General features: G+C 38.1%; 1 protein-coding gene across 2 annotated transcripts in view; it reads left to right on the top strand.

Moving 5' to 3' along the window:
* The window catches only part of LOC115218252 (nuclear pore complex protein Nup153), a 51,443-nt gene that overhangs the window by 11,765 nt on the left and 11,953 nt on the right, over nucleotides 1–27,725 (top strand). The window contains exons 9-22 of one of the 2 annotated variants that reach the window (XM_029787997.2): nucleotides 2,792–2,860; nucleotides 3,459–3,602; nucleotides 6,423–6,499; nucleotides 8,226–8,481; nucleotides 9,178–9,516; nucleotides 12,232–12,352; nucleotides 12,491–12,637; nucleotides 15,607–15,756; nucleotides 17,349–17,510; nucleotides 17,628–17,825; nucleotides 18,097–18,234; nucleotides 18,925–19,131; nucleotides 23,353–24,135; nucleotides 27,593–27,715. In XM_029787997.2, coding sequence (XP_029643857.1) covers nucleotides 2,792–2,860; nucleotides 3,459–3,602; nucleotides 6,423–6,499; nucleotides 8,226–8,481; nucleotides 9,178–9,516; nucleotides 12,232–12,352; nucleotides 12,491–12,637; nucleotides 15,607–15,756; nucleotides 17,349–17,510; nucleotides 17,628–17,825; nucleotides 18,097–18,234; nucleotides 18,925–19,131; nucleotides 23,353–24,135; nucleotides 27,593–27,715 — 2,914 coding nt within the window. The remainder of the gene's footprint in view (nucleotides 1–2,791; nucleotides 2,861–3,458; nucleotides 3,603–6,422; nucleotides 6,500–8,225; nucleotides 8,482–9,177; nucleotides 9,517–12,231; nucleotides 12,353–12,490; nucleotides 12,638–15,606; nucleotides 15,757–17,348; nucleotides 17,511–17,627; nucleotides 17,826–18,096; nucleotides 18,235–18,924; nucleotides 19,132–23,352; nucleotides 24,136–27,592; nucleotides 27,716–27,725) is intronic. The other variant, XM_029787998.2, reaches the window with a different exon arrangement.

Genomic DNA, 27,725 nt, shown 5'->3' with positions numbered 1-27,725 from the left:
GCTATCCTACAACTGCGGGTCTGCTTCCCTAACCACTGGGCCATTGCGCCTCCACATATATATATATATATATATATATATGGTTCTATTTTTTTGATAACATAATAGGTTAGATAGGATAATGTCTGTATTACAATAACCAATATTATATTGTGCATGTATAGTAATATTACCATCATGAGATTAGCATTAGCTTATCTCACTCTTTCTCGTAGAACCCTGGTTGAGAAATGCTGATTTAAACTAATTGATTCTCTGAAATGACTTACAAACTCTAGACAGCAAAACACAGTTTCTTACTCAGTCAAAGACTCCATTGATTCTTGCTTTTTCCCAGTTTTGTTGTTCTTATTTCTCATTTAACATTTGTACCTGTTTGATTTTTGCATAAATTTTGGGCTGTGCTACTCTTGTACAAAATAGTTATAAATCCATATGATAACTGTTGTCATTATATGTTTGCATAAATAAGTCATTGTACAAACAGGAAATATCTTTCCCTTCATCTTCCATTGATAAACATCCACAAGACTTGCCTCCGGACTTCCAATTTATGTGATTTATATGGAATCTCCCATAAGTGAAAACATATGGCTTAGTGGTTAGGGATATTTGGCTCATGATTGTAATGTCATGAGTTCAATTCCTGGCAGCACATTATGTCCTTGAGCAAGACACTTTATTTCACATTGCTGCAGTCCACTCAGCTGCCAAAAATGAATAGTATCGATATTTCAGAGGCTTGGCCTTATCATATTGTCTGTGTGGCTGAATTTCCCTGGTTATGCCATATATGTTAGACACAATATTGTCATCAGGTGTGAACTATCTACAATAGACACAGGCATCCCTCAGTGGTTTTGAAGTTTGCTTCAGTACTACATGGTTTGTGGTTCATCCCTCTGCATAAATGCGCTCAGCTGGTCTCCCCTACTATATTTACGGATTTATATCTTCACCATCATTTAGCGTCCATTTTCCATGCTGGCATGGGTTGGACGGTTTGACAGGAGCTGGCCAGACTCCAATTGTCTGTTTTGGTGTGGTTTCTACAGCTGGATACCCTTTCTAATGTCGACCACTTTGCAGAGTGTACTGGGTGCTTTATATGTAGCACCTGCACAGAAACTGTATTGTGCTGGAGCTGGGATCTTGCAACTGTAGCGCCTTTTCTTGTAGAGATGATGCCGCATGATCGGTTTTAAGCACTGCTAAAAAAAACCTTCAATTCAACTCTGGTGACAACACCAAGGGCAGGCTTCATAAAATTTATCCCATCATTGACGAAATAGAAAATATCAAAACTGTTTATATACCCAAGCAAGACATTTCCACTGATGAAAGTCTGTGGAAACTCAAGAGACAGCTGAAATTCGCCCCAGGATAAAATTTTATGTGTCAGTTGTCTGGTGCAGCCTATGGCTATACTTGGAACTATAGGATGTACATTGGGGAAGAAAATTGGACATTCCAGCATCCACAAATGTTTTGTCACTCGATAATGCATTGTTGGACAAAGGATAAGACATTTGCATGGACAACTGGTTCTCCAGTTCCAATCTATTTCTTCAGCTGCAGGCGAGGAAAACGAACATCTGTGGGACTGTGCACACCTTAAAATATATTGTGCTACCCGGACATCACACTAGGAGACTTTGCAAAGGAGAAACTGTACTGCTCCATCAATAGTGGAATTATGACATTGGGTGGATAGACAAGAGAAATGTTTGTTTGCTGTTAACCAGGGATTCTGCTGGCAAACGAGGCAGGGCTGGAAATGCAGTATTGAAACCAAGTGGTGTTGGCGTAGGGTTGGGCGATGGGCAATGTTGGTCATTCCAATCAACTGGTGTCAACACAAACTAGTGCACAAATTCACGAAATAGTATAAAGAAACTTTTTTCTCATACGTGATAGACATGACACCAGTAAATTAGTTTTTGATATGGCAGATGCTTAGTGTTGTGGGAGGTGTGCTAACTTTTTGTGAGTTGCTTTTGAAAGACAGTAAAAGTTTCGGATTTCCCACCATACCAATCATGAGGGCATCCACACAGCAGCCCTTCACCATGCCGAATCAAGGGGCTTGCGCATTCCCTCACTTCAGTTCTGCCACCTGAAAAAAGAACACGCCAAGATTATGTGCTGTGTGCGCAGTGCACAGTTGCTGCAAGGAGACATGATATATATGCACATACTGTCATTTCATTATGCATTACACCCTGTTTTTAGATTTACCATATCAAAGTTAAATTTTGGTGTTTTGTTAAGTCAATATGCGCTATTTATTTGACTTTGTCTGTTGAGTGATCTTATTTCCACAGTGATACCGCAAGAGCGTTCTGCCTAGTGATGACACTGCATGCTTTAAAGTGGTTGGTGTAAATATACACCAAACTGTTGTCATGTGCTAATTGTTGATCTCTGCTGAGATAATTACTGTCAGTGCAACCTAGTCGCCTGATAAAACTGTTGTCATGGGGTTAAATATTCCCACACTATAATGTTCCACCTACATTCCTGCTCTCACCTGGATATTCCTAGTTTGTGAGGGTCCAAATTGTCATTGAAAAATTTCTTGTCTTCATTATGAAAACTAAGCAAGCAATTGTAAAACAGTGTGTAAATTAAACAATTTGCACTGTAACCATCAAAGTATGCAGTATTTTCAGATTTGGATTAATGCTTTCGTCTGGCAGTGGGTGGTGGTCATGTGAAGAGGTGCCAAAATTTAGACTAAGACTTAAGTGATTATATACAATAACATGTGGTACACGTTTCTATTTGGCAGCCATCCAATTTTAAACGACGCAGTAGACCATCTGTTGCAGTTTCAACTTTTAGTAGCGATTCTGAAAAGGTAAGCAAAATTCTTTGTTAGGAAATAGCTTTGTATTAAATAAGGAATTAATTATGGAGGTAGTAGTGTGAGAAAAATGTTATCTTATTGCAGATCGCTTTCTCTTAAAAACCAATGAAAGAGCCTCTGTGTAATTGCTAGACCTGCTAGAAATAGCAGCTGAATTGCTTTCAAATCACATCCTCCCATCTTAAAAGGATAATGTTAGATAATGTTATCAGGTACAGTAACTAAAAGACAAGGTGATCAGGGTTGGAAAATCTCTGACCGTAGGCCCGTTTGATAGTATCAACAACATCTCTACTCTAATCCAATAAGTAAATAGTTTGGTTCGATGGGACAACTGAAATACTAGTTGTCAAAACCAACTGAGGCTCCATTTAGTTTTTTTTCTTTTTTGTATATAACTGAATGTCTGACCGTAACTGTAGAGTGGGAGTTGTATCTGAGCTGTAGAAGATTTTAAAAAATTGATTGCCTTGATTTTTAACCAACTTAGATAGTTGTGAATATTTTAAAAGTATTTTGATATTAATGCCTGATATCACTACAACAGTATTCTGTTTTGTAGAATTATATCTGTTTATTTTTTTTCCAGCTACCACCGAGAGGTCCACCAACAGTTATGTTAAATTCCCCATCAAAAGCTATCATAGCCAAAAACAGGCAGTCAGTATATAGCGCTTTCAAGAGCTCTCCAACTATAGAAAACACCCAGAAGCAAACGGAACATATTAACAAAGTTAGAATCTTTCCTTTTTTCAATTCATTGCCAAAATAAATTTGAAAAGGAAGTGCTGTAGCTATGCCTGTATAATGTACACTTTTTTTTTCAGCTTTTAAACCTAAATATTAGGGGTATATATTATACTTGAGAACGTTACTTTTTTTTTTTTCCTCTACCTCTCCAGTCAAGTGCATCAGCATATTTGAGATGATATTATAGAACTCCAGTTATAATTTACTGCCCAAGCTAGCCACTGTGTAATTTATGATGTTCATTTTCCTTTGATAGTAGTATTAAATTGTGAGCAGCTGGCACATACATGTCTGTTGGAATTACTGCTGTCAACCATTTTATGAAAGACCAAAAACATGATGTTTCCATTATTGGAAATACTACCTCAGTTATTTAACCCTTTTGATATTAACCCACCTGAAACCACCCTTGTTTCTATGTTACAAATTCTGTTTTGAAGTGATCTAAATCAAATCTTTCCACCAAAATCTTTGTTCCAAAATCCAGCTTGATAATGACAAAAAGTCACTGGAAAAGGGATATATGTATTTGCATTGGGACCCCTTTTGCATCGAAGACCAGTGATTGTTGTGCGCTGATGATGGGCAAATACCCAGAAACCCGGGTCCGTGCGGATCACGTAGGTCGACGATGGGAAGGATGGCTTCCCTTTGCAAATACCGATAGGGCACAGAAAGTGTGTCAATAGCCAGCTGGAGAAGATGTTCTCCTGGGGCTACAAGCTACAGTAACATCCACCCTTAGTGGTTAGCCATATTTAGATGGCAAATATGCTTTATATATATATATATATCCAACACCTTTTCTTTTTGCACTCACTGTGGCACATATATGTGCTGCCATTGTTTCTGCATTCACCACAAGTTTAAATCAACTGGGAAAAAAAATCAGTCAAAAAAATTAATATATGACCTTTGTTATAGTATACAAGTAATATTTTCCACTCCACATTGTACCTAGGCCATGCTGATTTGTATACCTAAATTTTTCTCCCTTCCTATGAAAAAAAAAGAATTAAAAGCTAAAGCAGTACCTAGGACATGCCTTGCAAATCTTTCACACTTAAATTCTCCCGTTTTGTGAGTTTTCTCCATGTGTGTATTGTCAGAAATGCATCCAGCCATTGTGACCTGCAGGCAATCTCCTTTTGGGTTGAAGTCAAAGAGAGATATTATTTAAAATAAAGGGTCAGGTTGTTGTCCTTCATGTACTGGTGGTACACTGCTAGTATCTCAAATGAAAACACTGGCACACTTTCAAAAAGCACATTATAATTTTACTTGATACGTAATCAGATGTCAAAGGGTTCATCTGCACTTTTAGTAATGTTAAGCAGCTTCCTAATACCCATTGTAATGTTTATACTGGAAACCTGATAGGTGCCAGGGTGTTTATCAGCCCTCCAGCAGTTTGTAATCCTAAACAGCTTCCTGATAATAATTATAATATTTATACAAAAGAAAAAATGCATGACTTCAAGCGCAATACAAGACTGCAATGTGTCTTTGTTTACATTTTGCATAATGGTTTGCTTATGCAGTTATTTTCTAGAATATTTCAACCAGAAAAAAAATTAGTGGTTTTTTTTTTTTTTTCTTCAATAGTTGAGACCTTTTCAATCATCAGAAAGATTGTTTTTGTCTGGTCTCTTCTGAAAAATTTCATACAGATGTGTTTTTTTCCTAAAATTTACACTTCCTTCTGTTTCTTCTATGAATTTATTGTTGGAGTTACTGCTATCACTGTCAGAAATTGATATAATTTTATAACAAGCATAGTTGTGGTGGTTGCATTTTACATTTGCTCCTGCTGCCCTTTCGTTTGAAAATCTTTTAAATTCAAAGTTACAACAACTGAATGTGAATCCGATTTTTTTTTTTACAGAAAATATAATAAATATATCTAATTACCATCATCATCATCATTTAGTGTCCGTTTTTCATGCAGGCAATGGTTTGACAGTTTGACTGGAACTGGTAAACTGGAGAGCTGTACCAGGCTCCAGTCTGTTTTGGTTTGGTTTCTATAGCTGGATGCCCTTCCTAATGCCAACCACTCCATAGAGTGTGCTGAGTGTCTTTTACATGTCACCGGCACTGGTTCCATTTATGCATCACAGCACAGGTGCCTTTTTTGTGTCATTGGCAGTGGCCATGATTAACATAACTCTCTATATATATAAAGCTGAAGTTGTCTGTGTATGGCAGGTTTGGTAGCCTTCAACTAACACTATCTCCTCCAAGACCCTGCAGCGCAAGTTGACCAAAATCAAGAATATGATAGAAGGCGGCTTGCTCTTCTGTAGAAGATAAAAATTCAAATCGTACCATGTTAACACCAAAAATTATTTACATCAAAAAGATACTTTTTTTTCTATGAAAATCCCTATTTTTTATGATTTTTTTACTGCTGTGTTGCCATTTTTCGGTGTATTTCAACTGGAAAAATGTTCACTTAAAGAGAATAACAAGCTACATAATGCAAAATTTTTACTTTTCAAAAATTCCAATTCTAAAGGGTCAAAACAAACCCGAGCAACGCCAGGCGATACTGCTAGTATAAGTAAAAAGTTGAAAGAAAATATGATTTTCAGAAAAATTTTGAAAACAGATTTCGCATTTAACTCAGTTGAATGTTGTGAAGCAAATGATTATTTAGTGAATTCACTTGTTACCATAATCATAAGGAGATTTGCATAGGTGTTCTCATTGAAATGGGTAGTTTCAAATGAAAGTGCTAAATATTTCAATCTATATAAGACTTATATACATTGATGAACTAATTTTTGCTTTGATTTTTCAGGTAAGCAGCTACACAGGGAAAGATACTTCTGAAGAATCGGCTAGAGTCTTTGCGACAACCCCACAGTCTGTCTCAGTGTAAGTAGCTGCTTTGTGTCTTATTCATCCTGTTATGCTCTATGGTGCTGATATGGCTCTGTGGGTTAAGAAGTTTTTGCTTCCCCACTATGTAGTTTTGGATCCTGTCCCACTGCACAGCACCTTGGGTGAATGTCTTCTACTAGAGCTCCAGGCCGACCAGAACTTTATGAGTGGATACGGATGTGTAGCCTCACTGTCATACAAGCAGTGTCTTTTGCTTACAATTTCCATTAAAAGATGTCATGCCATGACAAAATATTATCTTGCTTTAAAAAAAAAAAGGGTTATGATTGTAACAGGAAGGGCTTGGGTTAGAATTCTGCTGAACTTAATCAATCTGGAAAAGTGGAAGTTAAAGCAATGATTTTGACGGTAGGATCTTTATCTTATAGATATGCAGTTGTAGGCTTATCTGCCATCGTCTTGTGGTAGTACAATGACTAAGTAGTTTGTGTTGTGATAGTACAGTTACTATACAGTGGTCCTGTGGTAGTTGGCTTGTGGTGATCTTGTATGATTACTGTATGGTAGACAAATATTTTCAATGTCTTTATTACTCTTATCTGGAACTATGTAATTATTTTAGATCATATAAGCTGTCATCATCATCATCACTTCCATTTTATTTATTTCCTATAAAACCAGTCCTGTACAGTAAACTTATCGTCATTGTCATTATTCAACGTCCATTTTCCATGCCATGATGGGTTGGACAGCTTCACAGGCACTCATCACAAGGCCAGGAGCCACGGCAGGTTCCATAGTCTATTTTGGCTTGGTTTCTACAGGCAGATGCCTTTCCTAAAGCCAACCACTTTACAGTGTATATGGTGTGCGTTTTATGTGGCACTCTGGTTGTAGGGTAAGGTATCCTGTTTTTGGATATTATATGAACTCTTATTATACATTTCGCTTTGGCATTAGAAACATCTTAACCGAGACTTCTTTCTATCCACTCTCCTCCTCTCCCTGTTATGACAGTTTACATTTTTTGGTAATTTCCTTTAATAATCAGATGCTAATTATAAAAAAATTGTATCTTTACAGTGTGTTACATCAGGGTTTATATGTTATATACTCCTGTTGTTTTTGGACTCACTTATCTTTCCACCCTCATCAAAATTAACTTTCTCCTTTCATGATTGATAAGATAAAGTAGCAGTCAAGTACTGGAAGTTGATATAATCGACTGTCTCCTCCTAATAAAATTATTGGCCTCATGTGTACATTTGTTTCTGAGATCATGTCTTCTATATATATGTATATATTCTGTTTATATTCTAGTTGTTTTCATTCCAGTTGTATCTTGGTTCATATGTTTTATATATTCCTGTTGGTTCAGGGTTCATATGTCATATATTCCTCTTCTTTCAAGATCCATTGCTCATCCCTATTTAAGGAAATCAGTTCTTGAACATTTCACTGACTTTTTTTTCCCCCCCTCAACTTTGGAAACTCAAATGTTTGTATTGTGTCTCTATATACACACCCCTAATATTGGTATCCAGCTGGAAAGGATTTCCTCTCAGTATTGGTCATTCCAATATTTGAAGCTGAATGTGGTGAGTGGTGGCAAGAGTACGGTAGAAGTGGTATTGACCTGCCTTACCTTATCCTCCTCTATTTTGACCATTTTGGTTTGTGTAGTATTCCTTTAAGTTTTCTGTTTTATTTTGTGATCTGAAAGTTTCTTGGGAGTTAAATCCAGCATCTTACCTTGCAGTGAGAAAACAACAACAACAGTAGCAGCTACAGCAACAGCTTCAATATCAACAGCATCAGCATCATCAGCAAAAATAACAACAACAACAACAGCATCCAGTTTCTTTTCTATACCCTTGGTAACCCAACCAACAGTTACGAGTGTTTCAGAACCCTCACCTTCTCTAGGGAGACCACCAATTAGTGGTAAGATGAAGAGAGAGAAAAGTTATTCTACAAGAGGAAGTTCAATGAAAGATTTAGATGATGAAGCTGAGGTAACGTACAGCTCAAATCGCACATTCTCTTTGTTTTCTTGTTTTGCTCTTTGATGTATTGGTATTGTTTATGATATTCTTATATGACCTGACCTATCACGTGACACACTCCTTATATCTAATTAGGTGAAACTGATTGATTTAATATGTGATGTGAAACCTTTTACTACAAGGAGTGGCTGTGTGGTAAGTCGCTTGCTAACCAACCACATGGTTCCGGGTTCAGTCCCACTGCGTGGCATCTTGGGCAAGTGTCTTCTGCTATAGCCCCGGGCGGACCAATGCCTTGTGAGTGGATTTGGTAGACGGAAACTGAAAGAAGCCTGTCGTATATATGTATATGTATGTATGTGTTTGTGTATCTGTGTTTGTACCCCTAGCATTGCTTGACAACTGATGCTGGTGTGTTTACGTCCCCGTCACTTAGCGGTTCGGCAAAAAGAGACCGATAGAATAAGTCCCGGGGTCGATTTGCTCGACTAAAGGCGGTGCTCCAGCATGGCCGCAGTCAAATAACTGAAACAAGTAAAAGAGTAAGAGTAAATGTAATGAGAATCTACTCCCCTGTATTATATTTATTCTTCTTCGCAGAACCAAACAATATTCCATGAAGATAAAAGTTTTTTTCTTGGTTTCTTTCTCTAACCCTTTTGAAGTTTCTCGCTAATTATCTACCCGTCTGTCTTTCATTTAAAGGAGCCTGTACAACTGAAGACTGATTTTGTCCTGCCTGTCACAAATGTGCCCAAATTCTCTTTTGGAATATCAACAAGCAGCTTTTCTAATCAATCCGGAAGATCCACTTTCACACCTCTTGCAACTACTACTACTTCTGCTGACAAGTCTAATAGCGGAACTGCACAGTCTCCTGCAACAACAGCAACTATAACAGCAACTCCTAGCTTTGGTGCTAGCACTAGTTTCGGCGCTAACACCAGCTTCACTTCATCAGAATCAGATTTTAAATTCTCTACTCCCATACAAACAACACTACCGGATACAAACTTGGTATCTGAAGGCTTACCTTCAGTTTCAGTAAGTTTTTATATATGTATATAGATATATATTTTTAAGTATTTAAAATAGAAGTATTTAACCCTTTCGTTACTATATTTCTGACCAAATTACACCCCTTATGTGTTTCAATTAATTTCTAACGTAATCATAAATTTAGTCTGGTTTCATTAAACAACTATAACTTTTTTATTTATCGATATATTAATCTGATTTTTGGAAGATAATTTAATGAAATATTCTCAACCAATTCTATACTATAATTTTTGTCACAAAGTGACTCTAATTGCAGGTAGATACAGGTAAATTCAACAAAATATAAAATTATTAAAATTTTGTTCAAACATCGCTATAGAAAATGGGTTATTAGCTAATATTCAATTGGGTATACAACAAAATTTTACGATAGAATTTGTTATTCTGGGTAACTTTCTGATACCCATAATAATATTTATGGCAAAATAGTCTTAATTTCATTTAAGGTTATGGGAAACCACAAACTATCCTTTCTTTCGCTTTGTTTACGTTTAGCGTAACGGTTCGTTTCTGCCGTAATGATTTCAAATAGGCTCATTCGAAAAAGTAAATAGAAATAGTCTAAGGCTTTACCCTTCTGGGAAAGTCTGTGGCTTGGTCCAGTTTCTTCAGAAAAATCCCCGAAAGAAACAGTTTTTAAATTTTCACTCCATTCAGGTGCCAATTCGTTTTCTTTATCGCTATCGGAGATCTCAGATTCACTGTTTTCACTTTCGGAAAATGAAACATCAGATTCATTATCAAATACCACGTGCTTTTTTTTTCAGTCATAGAGTTAGATTTATCAAGGTCTTCAGTAGAAAATCCTTCGAATTCTGACTCGCTGCTTGATATAATGAAATTCGTATCCATTTTTTGTCAGAATTACAAATTTTGAAAACACAATAGGAACAAATTTCGGAAGAAAATCTCCCAAAATTCACGGAATTAAAATTACACTTCGATTATTGTACAAAACTGTAGTTGAACTGTTTATGAAGTATAATACGTGTTTTCACGAATGTACTGAAGAGATTTGCTCTGATATTCTCATTTAAATATGAATAGGTAAATTCGGGCGGTTTGGTCTCATAAACCAAAATTTTTTTCGGGCGGCTTTGGGCGGTTTGGTAACGAAAGGGTTAATATGCACTCACCCCTTTCATAGTCAATGCAGAGGCACATGGCTTAGTGGTTAGGGTGTTGGATTCATGATTGGAAGATCGTGGTTTCAATTCCTGGACCAAGTGATGCATTGTGTTCATGAGCAAAACAGTTCATTTTTGCTTTGCTCCAGTCCACTCAGCTAGTATAAATGTGTAATCCTGCAAAGGACAGGCCACTCATCTTGGGAAGAAATATATATATATATATATATATATGCCAGAGAAACCAGGAAGTCAACCTTATGCTCCTTATTGAGTAATGTGGACCAACCAACCTTTCATGGTCAATAGCCACTGGCAGTACTCCTGAATCCTTTAGCATTCGGGTTACTCTGTCATCTGTAATCCTAATTCACTCTCATTGCTTTCTATTAATTTTGCATTATCTTGTAGCTTCACGATTTCAATGATGTGATCAATTAGTTTTAGAATAACATTATAAGAGGCTGCATTTGGTCAGTTTGAACATGAAACATAGAATATTTGGGTTGGATACGGCCAGTTTAAATACTAAAGGTTTAGTGGTTATTTGTAATTTTAAACCCTGTTGTCAGCATCTTCTTTCATTGTCCATAGCTACTGGTAGTATTAGGTAGAGGTTACTACTACTGTATGTAATTTACTTATATATGTATAATTGTGGAGGGGGTAGACCCAAGAAGATGTGGGACAAAGTGGTGAGAAATGATGTTGGGTCTAGTGGAGGGGTAACAGGGGATCAAGACTCCTGGTGATTTGCTGTGCTCAAGAAGACACATCAAGCTATGTAAAATTGTGGTTGTCTTTGCATACAGGTATGTCCCCTGCATCCCGCTTCAGCTGAGTGTTCCTAATTTTGCAGGCTCATGGGTGCTGGTGCCACATAAAAGGCACCCAGTACACTCTGTAAATAGGTTGATGTTAGGAAGGGATCCAGCCATGGAAACCATGCCAGAACGGACATGGAGCCCAGGGAGTGTGGGAAACATGGTAAAGGATGATGATAATGATATAAAACTATTTGGCTCTTTTTCACAGGCCTTGCTTTGGTGGTACTTTATGATGACCATCATTATTGTACTCATTTTATCTTTCTTTCTGTCACTGGCCATGCTGAAGCACCATCTATGCATAACTATTTTAATGGTTGACCCTTTTCATCATCATCGTTTAATGTCCGTTTTCCGTGCTAGCACGGGTTGGATGGTTCGACCAGGGTCTGGGAAGCCAGGGGCTGCACGAGTCTCCAGTCTATAGTCCATAATTACTGGCAGTACACTGTAATGACATGCTCTTAATATGCTTGTTCTAACTGACCAGTGAAGGCTCCCCTGCATGACCACTCAGCCTGTTAGGAACAGCAGCCAAATCGCCCTCCCTCAAGCCGTTCCCTTCGTCTTAAAAGCACAATACATTAGATAAACCAATCCTAGACTTTCTCTATACCATCATGTAGATGATGATGATGCTATATATGTAAACACACAAACTTTAAAACCCTCAAAGTCTACAAAACTTAACACCATAAATGGAGTCTGGTTATTTTTCAGTATTGATTTCTATTTACTTATTTCAGGACTTTAAATTCAGTTCTCCTGACAAAGTAATTGTAGACTCTGCAAAACACTCGTTCCAGTTCAGTGCTTCGTCAACTTTGCCTAAACCAAAATCAACTTCCATCTTTGATGAAAAACCAGGTGAGTATTCTGTAGGGTGATTTTTTTTTCTTCTCTCCATCCTATGTAGTTGTATGACGTAGACATGTTTGCTGTTTCCCTTGTGTCTCCCTATAAATTCTAATGCATCTAATGTTTTATTTCTATGTATTAACATAGCTTTTACACTGAACACATCTGGCAGTAAACCAGTTGAAAGCAGCAGTGGTAGCGGCAGCAGCAGCGGCAGCTTTGGAGGGATTCAACCTGCTTCCACTTTGAAGACTGGAAGTGTAATGGATATACTTGGTGGTGGTCAGAAAAAAGGTAATCTTTTCTTTATCTCTCTCTCTATCTGTCTATGTTTTTAATCTTTCTCTCTCTCACACACACACATGTATGTACTTATATCCCATTCCATTAGACATGAGATCTATAGCATAGCCCCTCCCCTAACTGTTTCCTTACTCAGACAAACAAAGCAGCAAACTGGCAAAACCATTAGTATACTGGGCAAAATGCGTAGTGGCATTTTATCCATCTTTACATTCTGAGTTCAAATCTTGTCAAGGTCAACTTTGCCTTTCATCCTTTTGAGGTTGATGAAATAAGTACCAGTTTCACACTAGGGTCAATGTAATCCACTAGCCCCCCCCCCAATTTCAGGGCTTGTGTGTAGTAGAAAGGCTTAGTAAGGCAAATAATTGTCAGAACCTCTTCAAGTGGAATCCTTAAGAAACAACTTACTATAAAACAAGTAGGTCCCCAAATTGGCCATAGCAGTAAAAGTGCTAATTCCTAGTGATCCATAGTTGTGGACATCAAGATGATGTTTTGAATCTTACAGGATGACCGTGATTGGGTCTGGCTTCAGAGAAATTTGGAGGAAAAAACATTGTTTCTACTTTTACTTTCTCTTTCTGGAATAAAATTCATTTTTTTGCCTTAGCTATGGGGAATTGAAACATACACTTCTAAGCCTGCCATGTGCTGTGTTTGTTGCATTTCTTTTTATTTGATATGTTACTAAATCTGAAACTTCGGTAAATTTTTAAAAGGATAGAACATTACAGTAATAAATAAAAGAAAAAGTAGGATGCCAGAAAAATAGGTTAGAAGTTTCTAAGATTACAAAATTCACTCTATAACTATTGGATGTTTAACAATTGTTTGCCTCATGAAATAACAGGTTATCAAGAATATAGTAACTCAGATTGCATCAATATTTTATTTCAAATATAAATCGGTAAATCTGGGTTCTTTTGTATTACAAGTGTGTTTTTAGTTATGAAAGAATTAAGTTCACAGTACATTACTAGTAAGGCTACCCCAGCTACAAGGGGACGCTGAAAAGTTCCTGGCTTTAAGGGTATCTATCGCGAAAGGCCTGGTTGGAAGCCCAAAGTTCTGAGTTCTTTTACAGAACTTAGAGGAACTGAAGGACCACTGCAATAAGTGTGTGAATCTGATAGGGGATTATGTCGAATAAAATCATAAATTAACTAATCCCCCCTCATATATGTGATTGGCTCTGAAGTGTCCAACACAACAGTGAAGAACTGATTGTTCTCTGTCAGCATCTTTTGGGGTGTCTGATCATGCCTTCATTACCACTTCTCTTTACATTAACTTCTAGTCAGACTCTAGTTGTATAAGCAATCCACTTTGTATGGTCTCTAATTCTATTTTCTCTAATCATTATTCATAAATGTAATTTTTTTTTTTTTAATGTGATTCTATCCGACCCTCATTGTATACACATCTTGTGTTTGTTTTACACTCGCTCAACCATGATTTATATTTTGTGCATACATTTATTTATTTATACACACATACATACAAGAGGGTGTTGAAAAGTTCCTGGCTTTGGGTAAAGGAAAATACAAGGGGATCAGTTATTACGATTTCATTCAACATATTCCCCTTTACACATTTATTGCAGCAGTCCTTCAGTTTTTCTAAGGCCTGTAAAAGAACTTGGAAGGTTGGACCTCCAACCAGGCCTTTCACAATACCTTTAAAGCCAGGGACTTTTCAGTACCCCCTCATGCGTATCATCATTATCATCATCACTGTTTAACGTCTGCTTTCCGTGCTGGCATGGGTTGGACGGCTTGACTGAGGACTGGCAAGCCAGAAGGCTGTACCAGGGTCCAATCCTGGTCAGCCTTCTGGCTTGCCAGTTCTTAGTCAAATCGTTCACAACCCATGCCATGTGTGTGTGTGTATCATATATGTATATATGTATATATATATATATATATATATATATATATACACATCAAATCAAATCAAATCAAAATAGATGAACATCAATGGAATTTATATCTTTGTGGTACCAGTGCCGGTGGCACACAAGAAAACCATCCGAATGTGGCGGTAGCCAGTACCGCATCGACTGGCCTCCGTGCTGTGGGCACGTAACAAACACCATACGATCGTGGCCGTTCGCCAGCCTCATCTGGCACCTGTGTCGGTGGCACATAAATACACCATCCGAGCGTGGCCGTCTGCCAGCCTCGTCTGGCACCTGTGTCAGTGGCACATAAAAAACACCATCCGAGCGTGGCCGTTCGCCAGCCTCGTCTGGCACCTGTGTCGGTGGCACATAAAATCACCCACTACACTCTCGGAGTGGTTGGCGTTAGGAAGGGCATCCAGCTGTAGAAACACTGCCAGATCTGACTGGCCTGGTGCAGCCTTCGGGCTCCCCAGACCCCAGTTGAACCGTCCAACCCATGCTAGCATGGAAAGCGGACGTTAAATGATGATGATGATGATACATATGAATGATATAGACAAAGAAATAATTTTATTCTCAAATGCAGGACAATGCTAATAATATAGCATGAACAGGATAAACTATCCATATTTTGCAGAAAAATCTGTCGGCAGCCAGGTTTTTCTGCAAAATATGGATAGTTTATCCTGTTCATGCTGCATTATTAGCATTGTCCTGCATCTGTATCTTTCAATACATCTCAACACTTCTAAATCAAATTTTGTTGACTTTCAACATAACCTGAATTTATATATATATATATATATATATATATATATATATATATACGACAGGCTTCTTTCAGTTTCCGTCTACCAAATCCACTCACAAGGCATTGGTCGGCCCGGGGCTATAGCAGAAGACACTTGCCCAAGATGCCACGCAGTGGGACCGAACCCGGAACCATGTGGTTGGTTAGCAAGCTACTTACCACACAGCCACTCCTAAATAAATTTTGCCATTTTGTCAGTGAGACAAAGGGTTTATTCTGTTCTTGATGTATTTGTTTTTCCAGAAACTCCCAAAGCACAAGTTGATCCTTTGATGGCCAAGTTTTTAACAGTTGACACTTGGGATTGTGATGCTTGTATGGTCCCGAATAAAACTGAAAGCAAAAAATGTATTAGTTGTGGGACACCAAAACCAGCTCCAGCTTCAACTAAAGGTTTGTTAGTTTTTGAAATTTCTTGATATTATTAGAGATTTTTCTTGTAAAAATATATTTCGTTGCCAAATAGTTAATCTTGATATCAGGAAACTTATTACTAGTAAAGAGCAGCGGGGAAACCGATAGTGTTAGAACCAGGTTATTGTAAAATTAGTTATTGTTACTATGAAATTGTTGGTTTAAATTCTACCATCTACTCTACATTTCACTCAATTTGATCGTCAGTTTAGTAAAGCACTTATCCACTAGACTACAGACACACATACAGTTAATGCTTTTTTTTAGTTCATCTTTTAGTAAAGGCAGTCATAACCTCTCAAAATAAAACGTTAATTGTACATACATTGATGGTAAGAGAGTTTTGTGACCATTAGTTTAGAGATAAAGCTTCTGTGTTTGAATGAGACATCCATGTCAGATGAGGACAGCTGCATGAAGGAATGCCGAGCTCTAATTGTAGAGGGAACCTGGGGAAGGAGTAGACCCAGGAAGAATGAGACAAAGTGGTGAGAAAGGATTTTCGGATGCTGGGCTTCACTGAGGAAATGTCAAGGAACGGGGAGTTGTGGGAGTTTGCTGTACTTGAGAAGATGCGTCAAGCTAAGCAAAATTGCTGTCTTCCATACATAGAGGCTTGCACCTTTACAGGTGCTGGTGCCACATAAAATGCACTCGTGTCGGTGCTGTGTAGATAGATGCCCCTCATGCCGGTTGTACGTGAAAAGCACCCAGCACACTCTGTAAAGTGGTTGGCGTTGGGAAGAGTATCTAGCTGTAGAAACCATGCCACAGCAGATAATTGGTGTCTGGCCAGCTCCTGTCAAACTGACCAACCCATGTCAGCATGGAAAACAGACGTTAGACAATGATGATGGTGTACACATCCACACATCTCAGCATGTTCAGAGATCAGATTGAAGTATCATGGAAACATAAATGTTAAACTACTTTTCACCTATAAAATGAGACCAATAGAAAAATAACCATACTAGATTATTGCAGTGTAAGTTTTTCACTGAATCTATTATTTTAAATATTCTTTAAAAAATCTCTCGTTACTACAATTAAGCTCTAATTTATTCAGTTGGTTATTCATAGGTACTATTTATCCACACATAAAAGTAGATGTTGTGTTTAGAACACTGATTACTGTGGTAGTTGTTACCATAGAAGAACCTCTCATGGGATTTTGGTGCATGTAAGCAATCTTGTTTACATCGCTAGCAGGGAGATAAATCAATCGCCATCGTCACCCCTGGGACCTCCTGATCACATGATTTTTACCTTTCTTGGCCGTGTCTATGGTAGACGTCTGAGGCTGGAAATAGCAATTTCTCCACTAGTGATATGCATAGAATATCAGTGCCCAATCAGGTACTAGTGTTACAAATAGCCAGTGGACTTATTAAAAAATAATTAATATAATGGCGGTGCCCCAGCATGGCCACAGCTCATGAGCTGAAACTAGATAAAATAAAAATAAAATAAGTGGCTATAAATATTAAATCATTTGGTATTGATGCTGTTTCTGTCACTTTTACTTAGTTATTCATACTTTTTTTTGTTTTTTGCCGTAATTGTCTCTTCAGCTCCAACGACTACGTCTAGCATTGCAACTGACAGTTTGATGGCAAAGTTCATCAGTTCACCTGACTCCTGGGATTGTGAAACATGTATGCTGCTAAACAAACCTGAAGCTACGAAATGTGTGGCTTGTGGAGCATCGAAGCCATCAGCAACTCAACCAAAAGGTTTTTATTCAGTATTTCTGAAGTGTTTTACTGTTTTGATGTTACGTCAAATACCAAGACCCATTCCACAATAGAATTTTGTGTTTAAATATCCTCTGTATGTTTTTTCTATTTCAGCAGGTGTATCTTCACAACCTGATAGCTTGATGGCAAAATTTATGCCATCATCTGGTTCGTGGGAGTGTGATACTTGTATGATTCAGAATAAAGCAGAAGCTACAAAGTGTGTTGCTTGTGAAACACCCAAACCGGGTTCTAAATCAACACTCTTTACTCCTACTAGTACAACCGTTGCCCCAACTTCATCTGACAAAGGTTGGTTTAATTTTATTTTATTCTTAACTGATTTTAGACTGTATACAGTTTCATGTCAGAATTCTTCTCTTGACTTCTCTTGATTTCACTTTGTGAAATGTCTTGTTATTATGTATGTCTTCTCTCTCTCTCTCTCTCTCTCTTCATGTTCGCTTGTTGATATAAACTATGCTATATAAGTAACAAGAGAAGATGGAGATGTACTGATCCCATTTCAACTGCTATGGTCCAGATTTAAATGTTAACTAAAACTTGTAATTTTATTTCACAGTTGATCCACTAATGGCGAAGTTCATGAAATCGGATTCATGGGAATGTAGTGTGTGTATGTTACAGAACAAACAATCAGACAGTGTCTGTGTTGCCTGTCAAACTGCCAATCCTAATGCGCCGCCAGCACCACCATCAAGTTCGTTTCCTTTTCTTCTTTTTCTTTTTTTTTTTCTTTTTCTTTTTTCTTTTCATAGATTAGTTTAAATTCCTGAGACCTTGGTTTGCACATAACTTATTTGTCTTACAGTTGGACACGCTTTAATTTCGTTCCACTTTTCTCTGCTATGTCAGTTAGGAATATGTTTGTATTTCTAACAATCTACAGTAGCATAACAACCGTATACTGTCCGTCCGTGGTATCTCGCCAAGCTGGAGTGGAGGAAAATGGATTTAAACCAAGGGTGAAGTGCAGAATGTTGAATTTCGCTGACAAAAAAGACAGCCTGTCAAAAAGAATGGAGATCTACCACATGGCAGACCTGTCTAACCAATACGAGAATGGAAATTTGATAAGCTGTTTCAGAAATATTTATAAATTACAAGACCGTGTTCAACAGATTTTGCGTTCTTTAAAGCCTGCCTCAACATACCATACACGTTTCTACAATACCAGAGAGAAAAACTCTACAAAGCTAGGTTTCTTGCTTATTAGTAGTTACAGCTGCACTTTGATTTACATCCTATTGGAAAATAATAATGGCATCAACAACCGTAATGTGTGTGTATATAATGATAGTAGCGTACATATAAATGTAATGTTAGGTAGGTTTCATCTGTTTTCCTTATTCGATCTATTAAAATACATTTAGCTTTCTTTTACTGGCAGATGCTGCTAGCCATATGGTTCATTGTTTGTCTCAGACTGAAAAACAATCAGTTGGGACCAGTAACTGTCAGCTTGATAAAGCCTTGTCTATGTGGAAATGTGATACATGTCTCGTCTCCAATCCACTACATTGTAGAAAGTGTATTGCTTGTGACACCCCTCATATCAAGCCTGCAGTTATTGCCACAATTGCTGCCAATTCCTCAGGTAAGATATTGTCATGTTGCTGTCTACTTGCCTCCTGTTGGCTGCAGCTTAACTGTCATGCGGAAAAGGGGGAGTTAGTAGTGACCCGCTATCCTTGCTATCACACCTCCTTTATTGTGCAAATAGTCTCCCTAGCAGCTTCTTCACATACCAGTTTCTCTCTCTCTGCTTCTCTTTTAAAACTAGTTATATTGAATTTTGCTTGATATGTAGACATTTTAAAACAAGACACCCCAAACTGTAACAATAACCTTTTAATCTATTAATTTTCCTAATCTTTATAATAAGCATGGTTCCATATAATTTACTCGGTCGGCCAGGTTATCTTCTTATGATCTTATAATTACTAACTTATAACACTTGCATAGTTCTACCTTTGCTGTAACGAAGTTTGCACATTTGAATGTTACCACAGATCACAGCCAACTTAGCATACATCTTCTGTATGAACTATATTTATCACAGTGTTGATCATCAGAGCTTACAAAGATTTTTGTGTTCAGTGTTGCAATCCGGTTGAACATATGCACTAATCTCTTTGTCCACAACAGTGGTTTTTGTATATCTTGGCTTTACACAGCTAGACACATTATACACAAGTGGTTGATTGTTACGTATCCCCTGATCAATTCTGCATATGTAGACCTACAACGTACATGGGGTTAGTTGATTAAAGAAACGATTGACTAGTTAGTATTGTGGGACACAACTGCTTTCAGAATCAAGATCTAAAATATGTAATCCTTGTTGTAGACAGTGGAAGAAAGATTAACTTGACAGCTGTGTTAAACCTTTAGCATTTAAACTGGCCGTATCTGGCCCAAATGTTCTATTTTATGTTCAAAAAGGCCAGATCTGGCCTCACACACCTCCCATGCAATGTCATTCTAAAAGTAAGCAACCACATCATCATGCTATGTAGTAGCAGTAGCAGAAGTAGCAGCAAGCTTGCTGGACTTAGGGACTGGGCTCTAAATTTAAATGAACAATTGGTTTGTTATTGAACTCCGCTTTATACTTCGTTTCTATGTATTAATTCCTTAAATGGCAATCAAAACTGTCTTCTAGTGGATCCATGTTAAGCTTGTCCTCTATATCAGCAAAAAGTTCTTCAAGTACTGCTTATTAACAAGAAAGCCCCATTACACCGAACCCAAAAGTTGAATGCCATTCAGCTAGAATCACATTCGTAAGACTGGCTCTTCTCTTCAGGGCCATAAAATAGTTCAGTTCCCAATAATCGCCGATATTATACAAAGCTGAAATGAAGCCTACGGTGGAGTGCTCCTCTCAACATTTGGGACCGTCCTGCTGCTATGCACACAGACATCCAGGACTACATCCACAGATGCACTACTTAAACTGACTGGTGTCAAATCCCTATCAGACACACTCTGCCTCTGCTCCAGTCATGCTCTATCTGCTCTCCATTTATTCTATTGTTCCTGTAATGACCTTTGTTCCCCAGAGCTGGCTGGTCTTGTACCTCCTCCACTCAGGCACTCCTAACCCCCTTGCCTCTCTATTTCTCATCATCATTGTTGTACCTAACCCCATCTCCAGCCTCCCACTGCCCAATCCTTTCCCTGGAAGTCAGCTCTCTAATATAATGTCCTTACTAATTTTGTGCACTACCCCTTTCTCCAGACTGGGCAAATGAAAAAAAAAAGGCATTCTCTTTCCTACTTTATTGTGTCATTCAACTAACTGAGAGTTTTCATAGTTCTGTTTCATTTACAAAATAAATAGATCCCTTCATCATCATCATCACCACCATCATCATAGTTTAACGTCCACTTTCCATACTGGCATGGGTTGGATGGTTTGACTGAGGGCTGGCAAGCCAGAAGGCTGCATCGTCTCCAATCTGATCAGGCAATGTTTCTACAGCTGGATACCCTTCCTAACACCAACCACTCTGAGAGTGTAGTGGGTGCTTTTACGTGCCACTAGCACGAGAGCCAGTCAGGAAGTACTGGCATTGGCCATACTCAGATGGTGCTTTTTTTACGTGCCACCAGCACGGGAGCCAGTTAGCAGCCCTGGCAACAATCATGCTCAAATAGTGTTTTTAGTGTTCCACTGGCACAGGTGCCAATCAGGCGGTACTGTCATCGGCCATGACGGAAACAGAAGTTATATCCACAGACAAACACATGTAATATGAGGTGGTATCAAAAGGTTCCCAGACTAATTATGTTTAATAAAAAGTAACTTATTTACCTACATTTTAATATCTCCATCGAAATAGTCAACTTGCACAGCAATACACTGGTCCCAGCGTTCCTACCACTTTTGGAATCTGGTCTTGAAGTTGTTTTCCATGAGTCAGTTGAGAACCTTCTGCAGTTTGCTCTGGAGCTTGACAACAGTATTAAAATGGCGACTTTTCAGCTGTATTTTCATCTTGGGGAAGAGATGAAAATCTACAGGTGCTAAATCTGGTGAATAGGACAGGTGTGAAAGTGATACCATGTTGCTTTTGGTGAGAAACTCATGTGTGAGGAGAGCTTGGTGATGGGGTGCATGATGTTCTTGAAGAATTCAATTCTTGGTACTCCACAGATCCAGTCATTTGCCAAATATCCTCCCTCAAGCACTTCAAAATGCCACAGTAGAACTCTTGATTGACGGTCTGGTCCTGGGGGACAAATTCTTGATACACAATACATTTCTTGTGGTGATGCTCGTGGTATATCTTCCAGATTGCTCATTGCCTTCCAGGGACATTCTTCCGCTTTTGAAGTGCCCATGCCACTCAAGACATTGCATACAAACCATTGCCTCATCACTGTAAGCTTGTCAAAGAACGCTCAATGTCTTTGTAGCAGACTTCCCAAGTTTAACACAAAATTTCACGTTGGCTCTCTGTTTCTGTCCATGTCAAAATCACAGAATACAGCATATATGCAATCACAAATTTCACAACTTGCAAAATAAATACAGCAATGTCATTTGAGACATTGCCTCATGAAGGTCACTGCCACCTCTCGCTATACACACAACTATGTACTGCCATCTGTTTGCCCACTACGGAACCAGTCCATGAACTTTTTGACACCCCCTTGTAGAAACTCTTAGATTCCATGTAGGTTATAACCATGCCAGGACGGTCATCCATGTGTGTATGCATTGTAGTAGGAGATAGGTACATAACATACAAGCAAATGACAGGAGAGAGATATCTGTGAATATATCAATATTCTAATGCATCACCAAATATTAGGTATTGTGCAACATTCCTGACTTCTCTTAATTTTTATTCCAGCCAGTTGGTTGAGCACAAAATTTTGTCAGTTTCGTGTGAGACATGTCAGCTGGTGATATGTATGTGTGCATGTCCAGTCCATGCCGGCATAAAAGCAGACATCAAATGATGCTGATGATATATTTATATATCATCCAGCACACTCTGTAAAGTGGTTGTTGTTAGAAAGGGCATCCATCCATAGAAACCAAGTGGAGCCTTGTGCAGCTTGCCAGCATAGGAAACAGGGGTTAAATGATAATTATGATGATATAGACATGCACACATACATAGATACACGTATCTACACTTACTGACACAAAGTGATGTATGTATGGATGTGGCTGTAACTTTATTGCAAAGTGATTCAAAGTATCAAGAGATCCAGTAATAAACAGGCCATTTTCAGTTTATTACAAATGATTTATTGTATTTGGTTAGAGTCCTTTGAGTGACCTGCCTCTGGTGACTTTATCCCAATATTTTCTGGGGTAATGCAGTCAGTAATAGCTTCTGTCTGCCTAGCAAGCCCAGATGAAAGAACAAGTTTTAATTAGTTCGACATTATGAATTTACCAAATCGTCTAGCAGAAGTGAGCATCAGTGTGAGTATGGTACTCTACTAGCATTACTAAATGATGTAACAATGTAGATATATCTAAGACAAATAGGGTGAAACAGTAGAATTAAGTTTCAGGCTGTTTTAGGAATAAAAGTTTGCTTCAGGCAAAACCCTTTGTCAGAGAGATAACTCTTGATAAAGGTTTTGCCCCAAAATCATTTCATTTCTCTTCCTCATCATCATATAATATATATTCCACCAGTTAATCTTCCTCAGATTCTACTGTTTTACTAGATATATCCATTTGTTCATCATTAATTTGTCTTCATGAGAATATCATTTTTTTAATTTAGACCTTAAAGAAATTTAAAACTTTACTCAAATAATCAGTCCAACTTTTTCCTTATTTCAGGTTCAGTTGATGTTTTGCCAAAATTTGGTGTCATAACCTCATCAGGTTTCAAATTCAATGCTGCAAGTTCTTCATCTGATTCTGCACCAGCTTCTTCTGCTTTCAAATTTGGTACAAGTTCCACATCTGATGCGGCACCAATTTCTACAGGCTTCAAATTTGGTTCTGAACCTGCACCAATTTCTTCGGGTTTTAAGTTAGATCCCAACGTGTCAAGTGCTCCAAGCAATGGGTTTAAATTTGGAGTACCATCTTCACAGGAAGATTCAACTAAAACTGAATCTGGGGTTGGAAGCTCGACCGGTTTTAAATTTGGTTTTGTATCATCAGTACCTGGAAACAAACCTGGCAGTGACTTCAAATTTGGTAACAGTGATGATAAAAAAGAGAAAAGTGATGACCCGCCAAAGCCTGCTAGTTTTGTCTTTTCACAACCTAAATCTGGTGGCTTTGGATTTAACGTTAAGGAATCAGCAGCACCTTTAGCTGATCCCTCTACTTCAAACAGTGGCAACAGTTCTTCACTGAACTGCACAACTGCAAGTGCAGCACCACCTATTACAGCTCCTACTTCTACTTTTGCTACGGCAGCTTCATCATCGTCATCATCATCAGGGTTTTGTTTTACGGGGACAGATAAGCCTGTTGCTGCTGGTTTCAAGATGCCTGCTCCTGATACAAAAACCACTTCATCAGCCGCACTACCAGCATTTTCAGTCAGCACAGAGAAATCAGCAACACCTATTTTTGGCACTGCAGGGAGTTCTGACAGCACTAAGAATGGTATGTTAAGCATTCACAATTTTTATTATCATTATTATTATGGCAGTGAGCTGGCACAATCATTAGCTATCCTGGCAAAATGCTTCACAGCATTTTGTCTGTCTTCATGTTCTGAAGTCAACTTGGTCTTTCATCCTTTTGGGGCCAATAAATTAAGTACCAATTGAGCGCTGGACTAGATGTAATCAACTTAACCCCTCCCCCAAAATTTCAGGCCTGGTGCCTCTAGTAGAAAGGATTATTATTATTAATCTCTTATCTTTCTTAATCATCATCATCATCATCGTTTAACGTCCGCTTTCCATGCTAGCATGGGTTGGACAATTTTGACTGAGGGCTGGCGAACCAGATGGCTGCACCAGGCTCCAATCTTGATTTGGCAGAGTTTCTACTGCTGGATGCCCTTCCTAACACCAACCACTCCGAGAGTGTAGTGGTGCCACTGACACGGGGGCCAGTCAGGCGGTACTGGCAACGACCTCGCTTGAATCCTTTTACACATGCCACCAGCACAGGTGCCAGTAAGGCGACGTTGGTTAATGTTATTAGTTAAGTCTGGGAAAGAAAGAATGGCAATGCTTGTTATCCTTGGTGTCCCTGTTGAGTTGCTTATGTTGGTGAGTAAATGGGAATTTGAAAATTTGGAGGGTAGCATATTTAGAATAGATCGGAAGTGAGGAGAAGTGTGTGTTTGAGAGATGACTGATGTGTGTGTTCAGAGTTCGACTGGCACGACTTAGAAGTTATGAAAACTTGAGGCAATTATAGTGATAGGAATATCAGGGGTTGAAGAGGTGTGGAGAGGAATATTAAAAGGACTGACAGTCCTCTTTTGGATTGGAGATAGGGAGGGAAAATGTATTAACTCTTAAATTCCTAGAGTGCTTTTTCTCTCTAACTCTGTAGCATTTAAACCAGCCATAATATTCTATTTGTTTTATGTTCAAACTGGTCAGATCCACACTCTTACACCTCCCCTAAAATGTCACTCTAAAAATATACATCGAAAGTATCAAAGATATTCTTAAAAAATACCACCAAAATGTCAAAGCTACAAGATATCTGATTAATTCAAAATGATGTGAATAAATAAGCCTTACATTTGACAGAGTAATCTAAATGCTTAAAGGGTTTAAGTCTCCCAATCTTATAAGAAATAGGGATTTTGATGGAATGATGTTCAGTTCAGTATAAAAATATTAAAATAAGACCATTGCATGAATGTGAATGAAACTTGGTGGCAGGATACAATGATTGTTGGTGTATATTGTGAATGTGGTTTTTACCTGTTGTCATGTCTCTGTCACCTTCCCAGGTGTGGTTGAATATGGGTAAGTTGATTACACGTAGATGTTTTCACCTGCATTTACAAGATATCACTCACATGCTCTTGAGTTGAATTGGTTTTTGTTAACATTGAGGCTGCACAGCAACCATGAGGAGAAGCATTCCAAGACCTGCTTTCATCTCCTCCGTTGATGTCATAAGATGGCATTTTCCTGTTGATGAACGTACTCTGGTCTCATCCTGACAAAAATTTTCTCAGGTAAAAATTGAAGAAAATCTTCAACAGACTTAAGTTTTTAAGTTCAGAGAATTTGTAAGGCCCACGTCACTAATGAAAGCATGAATTCAATGATTAACCACTTGATCACTCCTCTCACCATTGATAACTCAGCAAATTCCAATTAAAATCACTTGCCCCTAAAATATTACTCTGATTATCTTCTCCAAGTCCCAGCTCTCTCTCTAATTTGTCATCATCAACATCTAACATCCATTTTCCATGCTGGTATGTGTTGGACGGTTTGACAGGGATTGCACTAGATTCCATAGTCTGTTTTGGCTAGGTTTCTATAGTTGGATGCCCTTCCTAATGCCAACCTCTACAGAGTGTATTGGGTGCTTTTTACATGGCACCAGCATGTAAATCATTAATAAATAATATCACCGAGTTCTAACTCACTGCTTGAAATAATTACCAGTTGTGTTGCTTGAAAATCAAAGATAGAAAATATCCAAAGGAATTCAATAAGATGCAAAAACTAAAAGCACATGGTATTGAGAGGTAGTTCTCTCTGATTTAGTTTCTTGCATAGAAGATTGCTTGATTCCTGCCCTTTAGGCTCCCAAGCAACATAGTTATGTGTGATTGAGTACCAGTTGTGTCTGGTTGAAGTGTTGACCCGATAGATGGTTTCTCTTCTAAGTATTATTATGATTAAGATGGCATGACCCACATCCAAAAGCAAAACGTTGCTCCAGTGTGCTGTGTTGGTCCCAGTTCTCATTGGCATAGAATAAAACATCAAATATTAAATAAATTGTACATTACACTTCAAGAAAATATAAAAGCACAAAAGAGATTTTATCTTTTATTTGTTTCAGTCATTAGACTGTGGCCATGCTGGTACACCACCTTTAAGAAGTTTAGTTGAATGGATCAATCTCAACCACAGTATTTTTTTTTCTGTTAAGCCTGGTGTTATTCTGTCAGTGCTAAGTTACAGGGATTCAAACACACCAACACCAGTTCTCAATTGATGGTAGGGGACAAACACATATATAAAAACACACATGCACAACGAGCTTCTTTCAGTTTCTGTCTATCAAGTCCACTCAAAAAGCTTTGGCCAGCCTGAGGCTATAGTAGAAGACACTTGCCCAAGGTGACCTGCAGTGGGACTGAACCTGGAACCATGTGGAGTTTCTTACCACACAGCAATGTCTGTGCCTATTTGAAGAAAAAGTCAAACGAAATATTTTAAAATAAATGTCAGAGTTGACATTAATATATAACAAATTGCTTCTAACTCTAATAAAAAATGTTAACCCTTTTGATGTCAACCTGTCTGAGACTACCCCTGGTCCTTTGATACAAACTTCTTGTTTTAAAGTTATCTAAACTAAAACCTTCCACAATTTTATGTTCATGTTCCAAAGACCAGCTTAATCATGAGTTATTTTACTAAAACCTACTTTCTTTTCAAAATTGAAACAAAACCTTGTATTTCAGCAGAAATATGGTAACAAAAGGGTTAAAACTGATTCAGTGTTTCAGATCAAACTCTCTTTTGTGTATTCGTGATACTCCGGTGCCCTCTATTTATGTGAACACATACACCTATCTGATTGGTTATGGAGTCATTCACTTACTTGCTCCAATGTTTCTTTGATCCACAGATCTTCAGTGTCCTCTGCTTTTTCTTCTGCTGCTACTACAGTGGCCTCGTGTCACCTTCATTCAGGCATGTCCCAACTCATCCAGCTCTTCTCTCTCATCATCTATATTGTGTATGATCACTCATTCTCCACATTGTGTCCAGTTTTTCCTTCCTAGAACTTCGGTCCTCTTGGATTAAAAATTTTTTTTTTCTTTCTGAAATTGATTTTGTAATATTTGTCTGTCTCTTTCAGGAATTGAACTGATAAGTCTCTCTCTCTGTTCTATTTTCAGTTGCCAGTACCTTTATATTTGGTAGTGACAGTAACAAAAATACCAATCCTCCATCTGTTGCAGCACCTAAATCATCTTTCAGTATAACTTCACCCTTGAAGCGAGAACGTGATGATGAAACAGGTTAGCTTGC

This window comes from Octopus sinensis, linkage group LG13, assembly GCF_006345805.1.
Source record: "Octopus sinensis linkage group LG13, ASM634580v1, whole genome shotgun sequence".
Lineage (NCBI taxonomy): Eukaryota > Metazoa > Mollusca > Cephalopoda > Octopoda > Octopodidae > Octopus > Octopus sinensis.
Note: the sequence above shows the minus strand (reverse complement) of the source record. Positions and strands in the feature narration are given on the sequence as shown.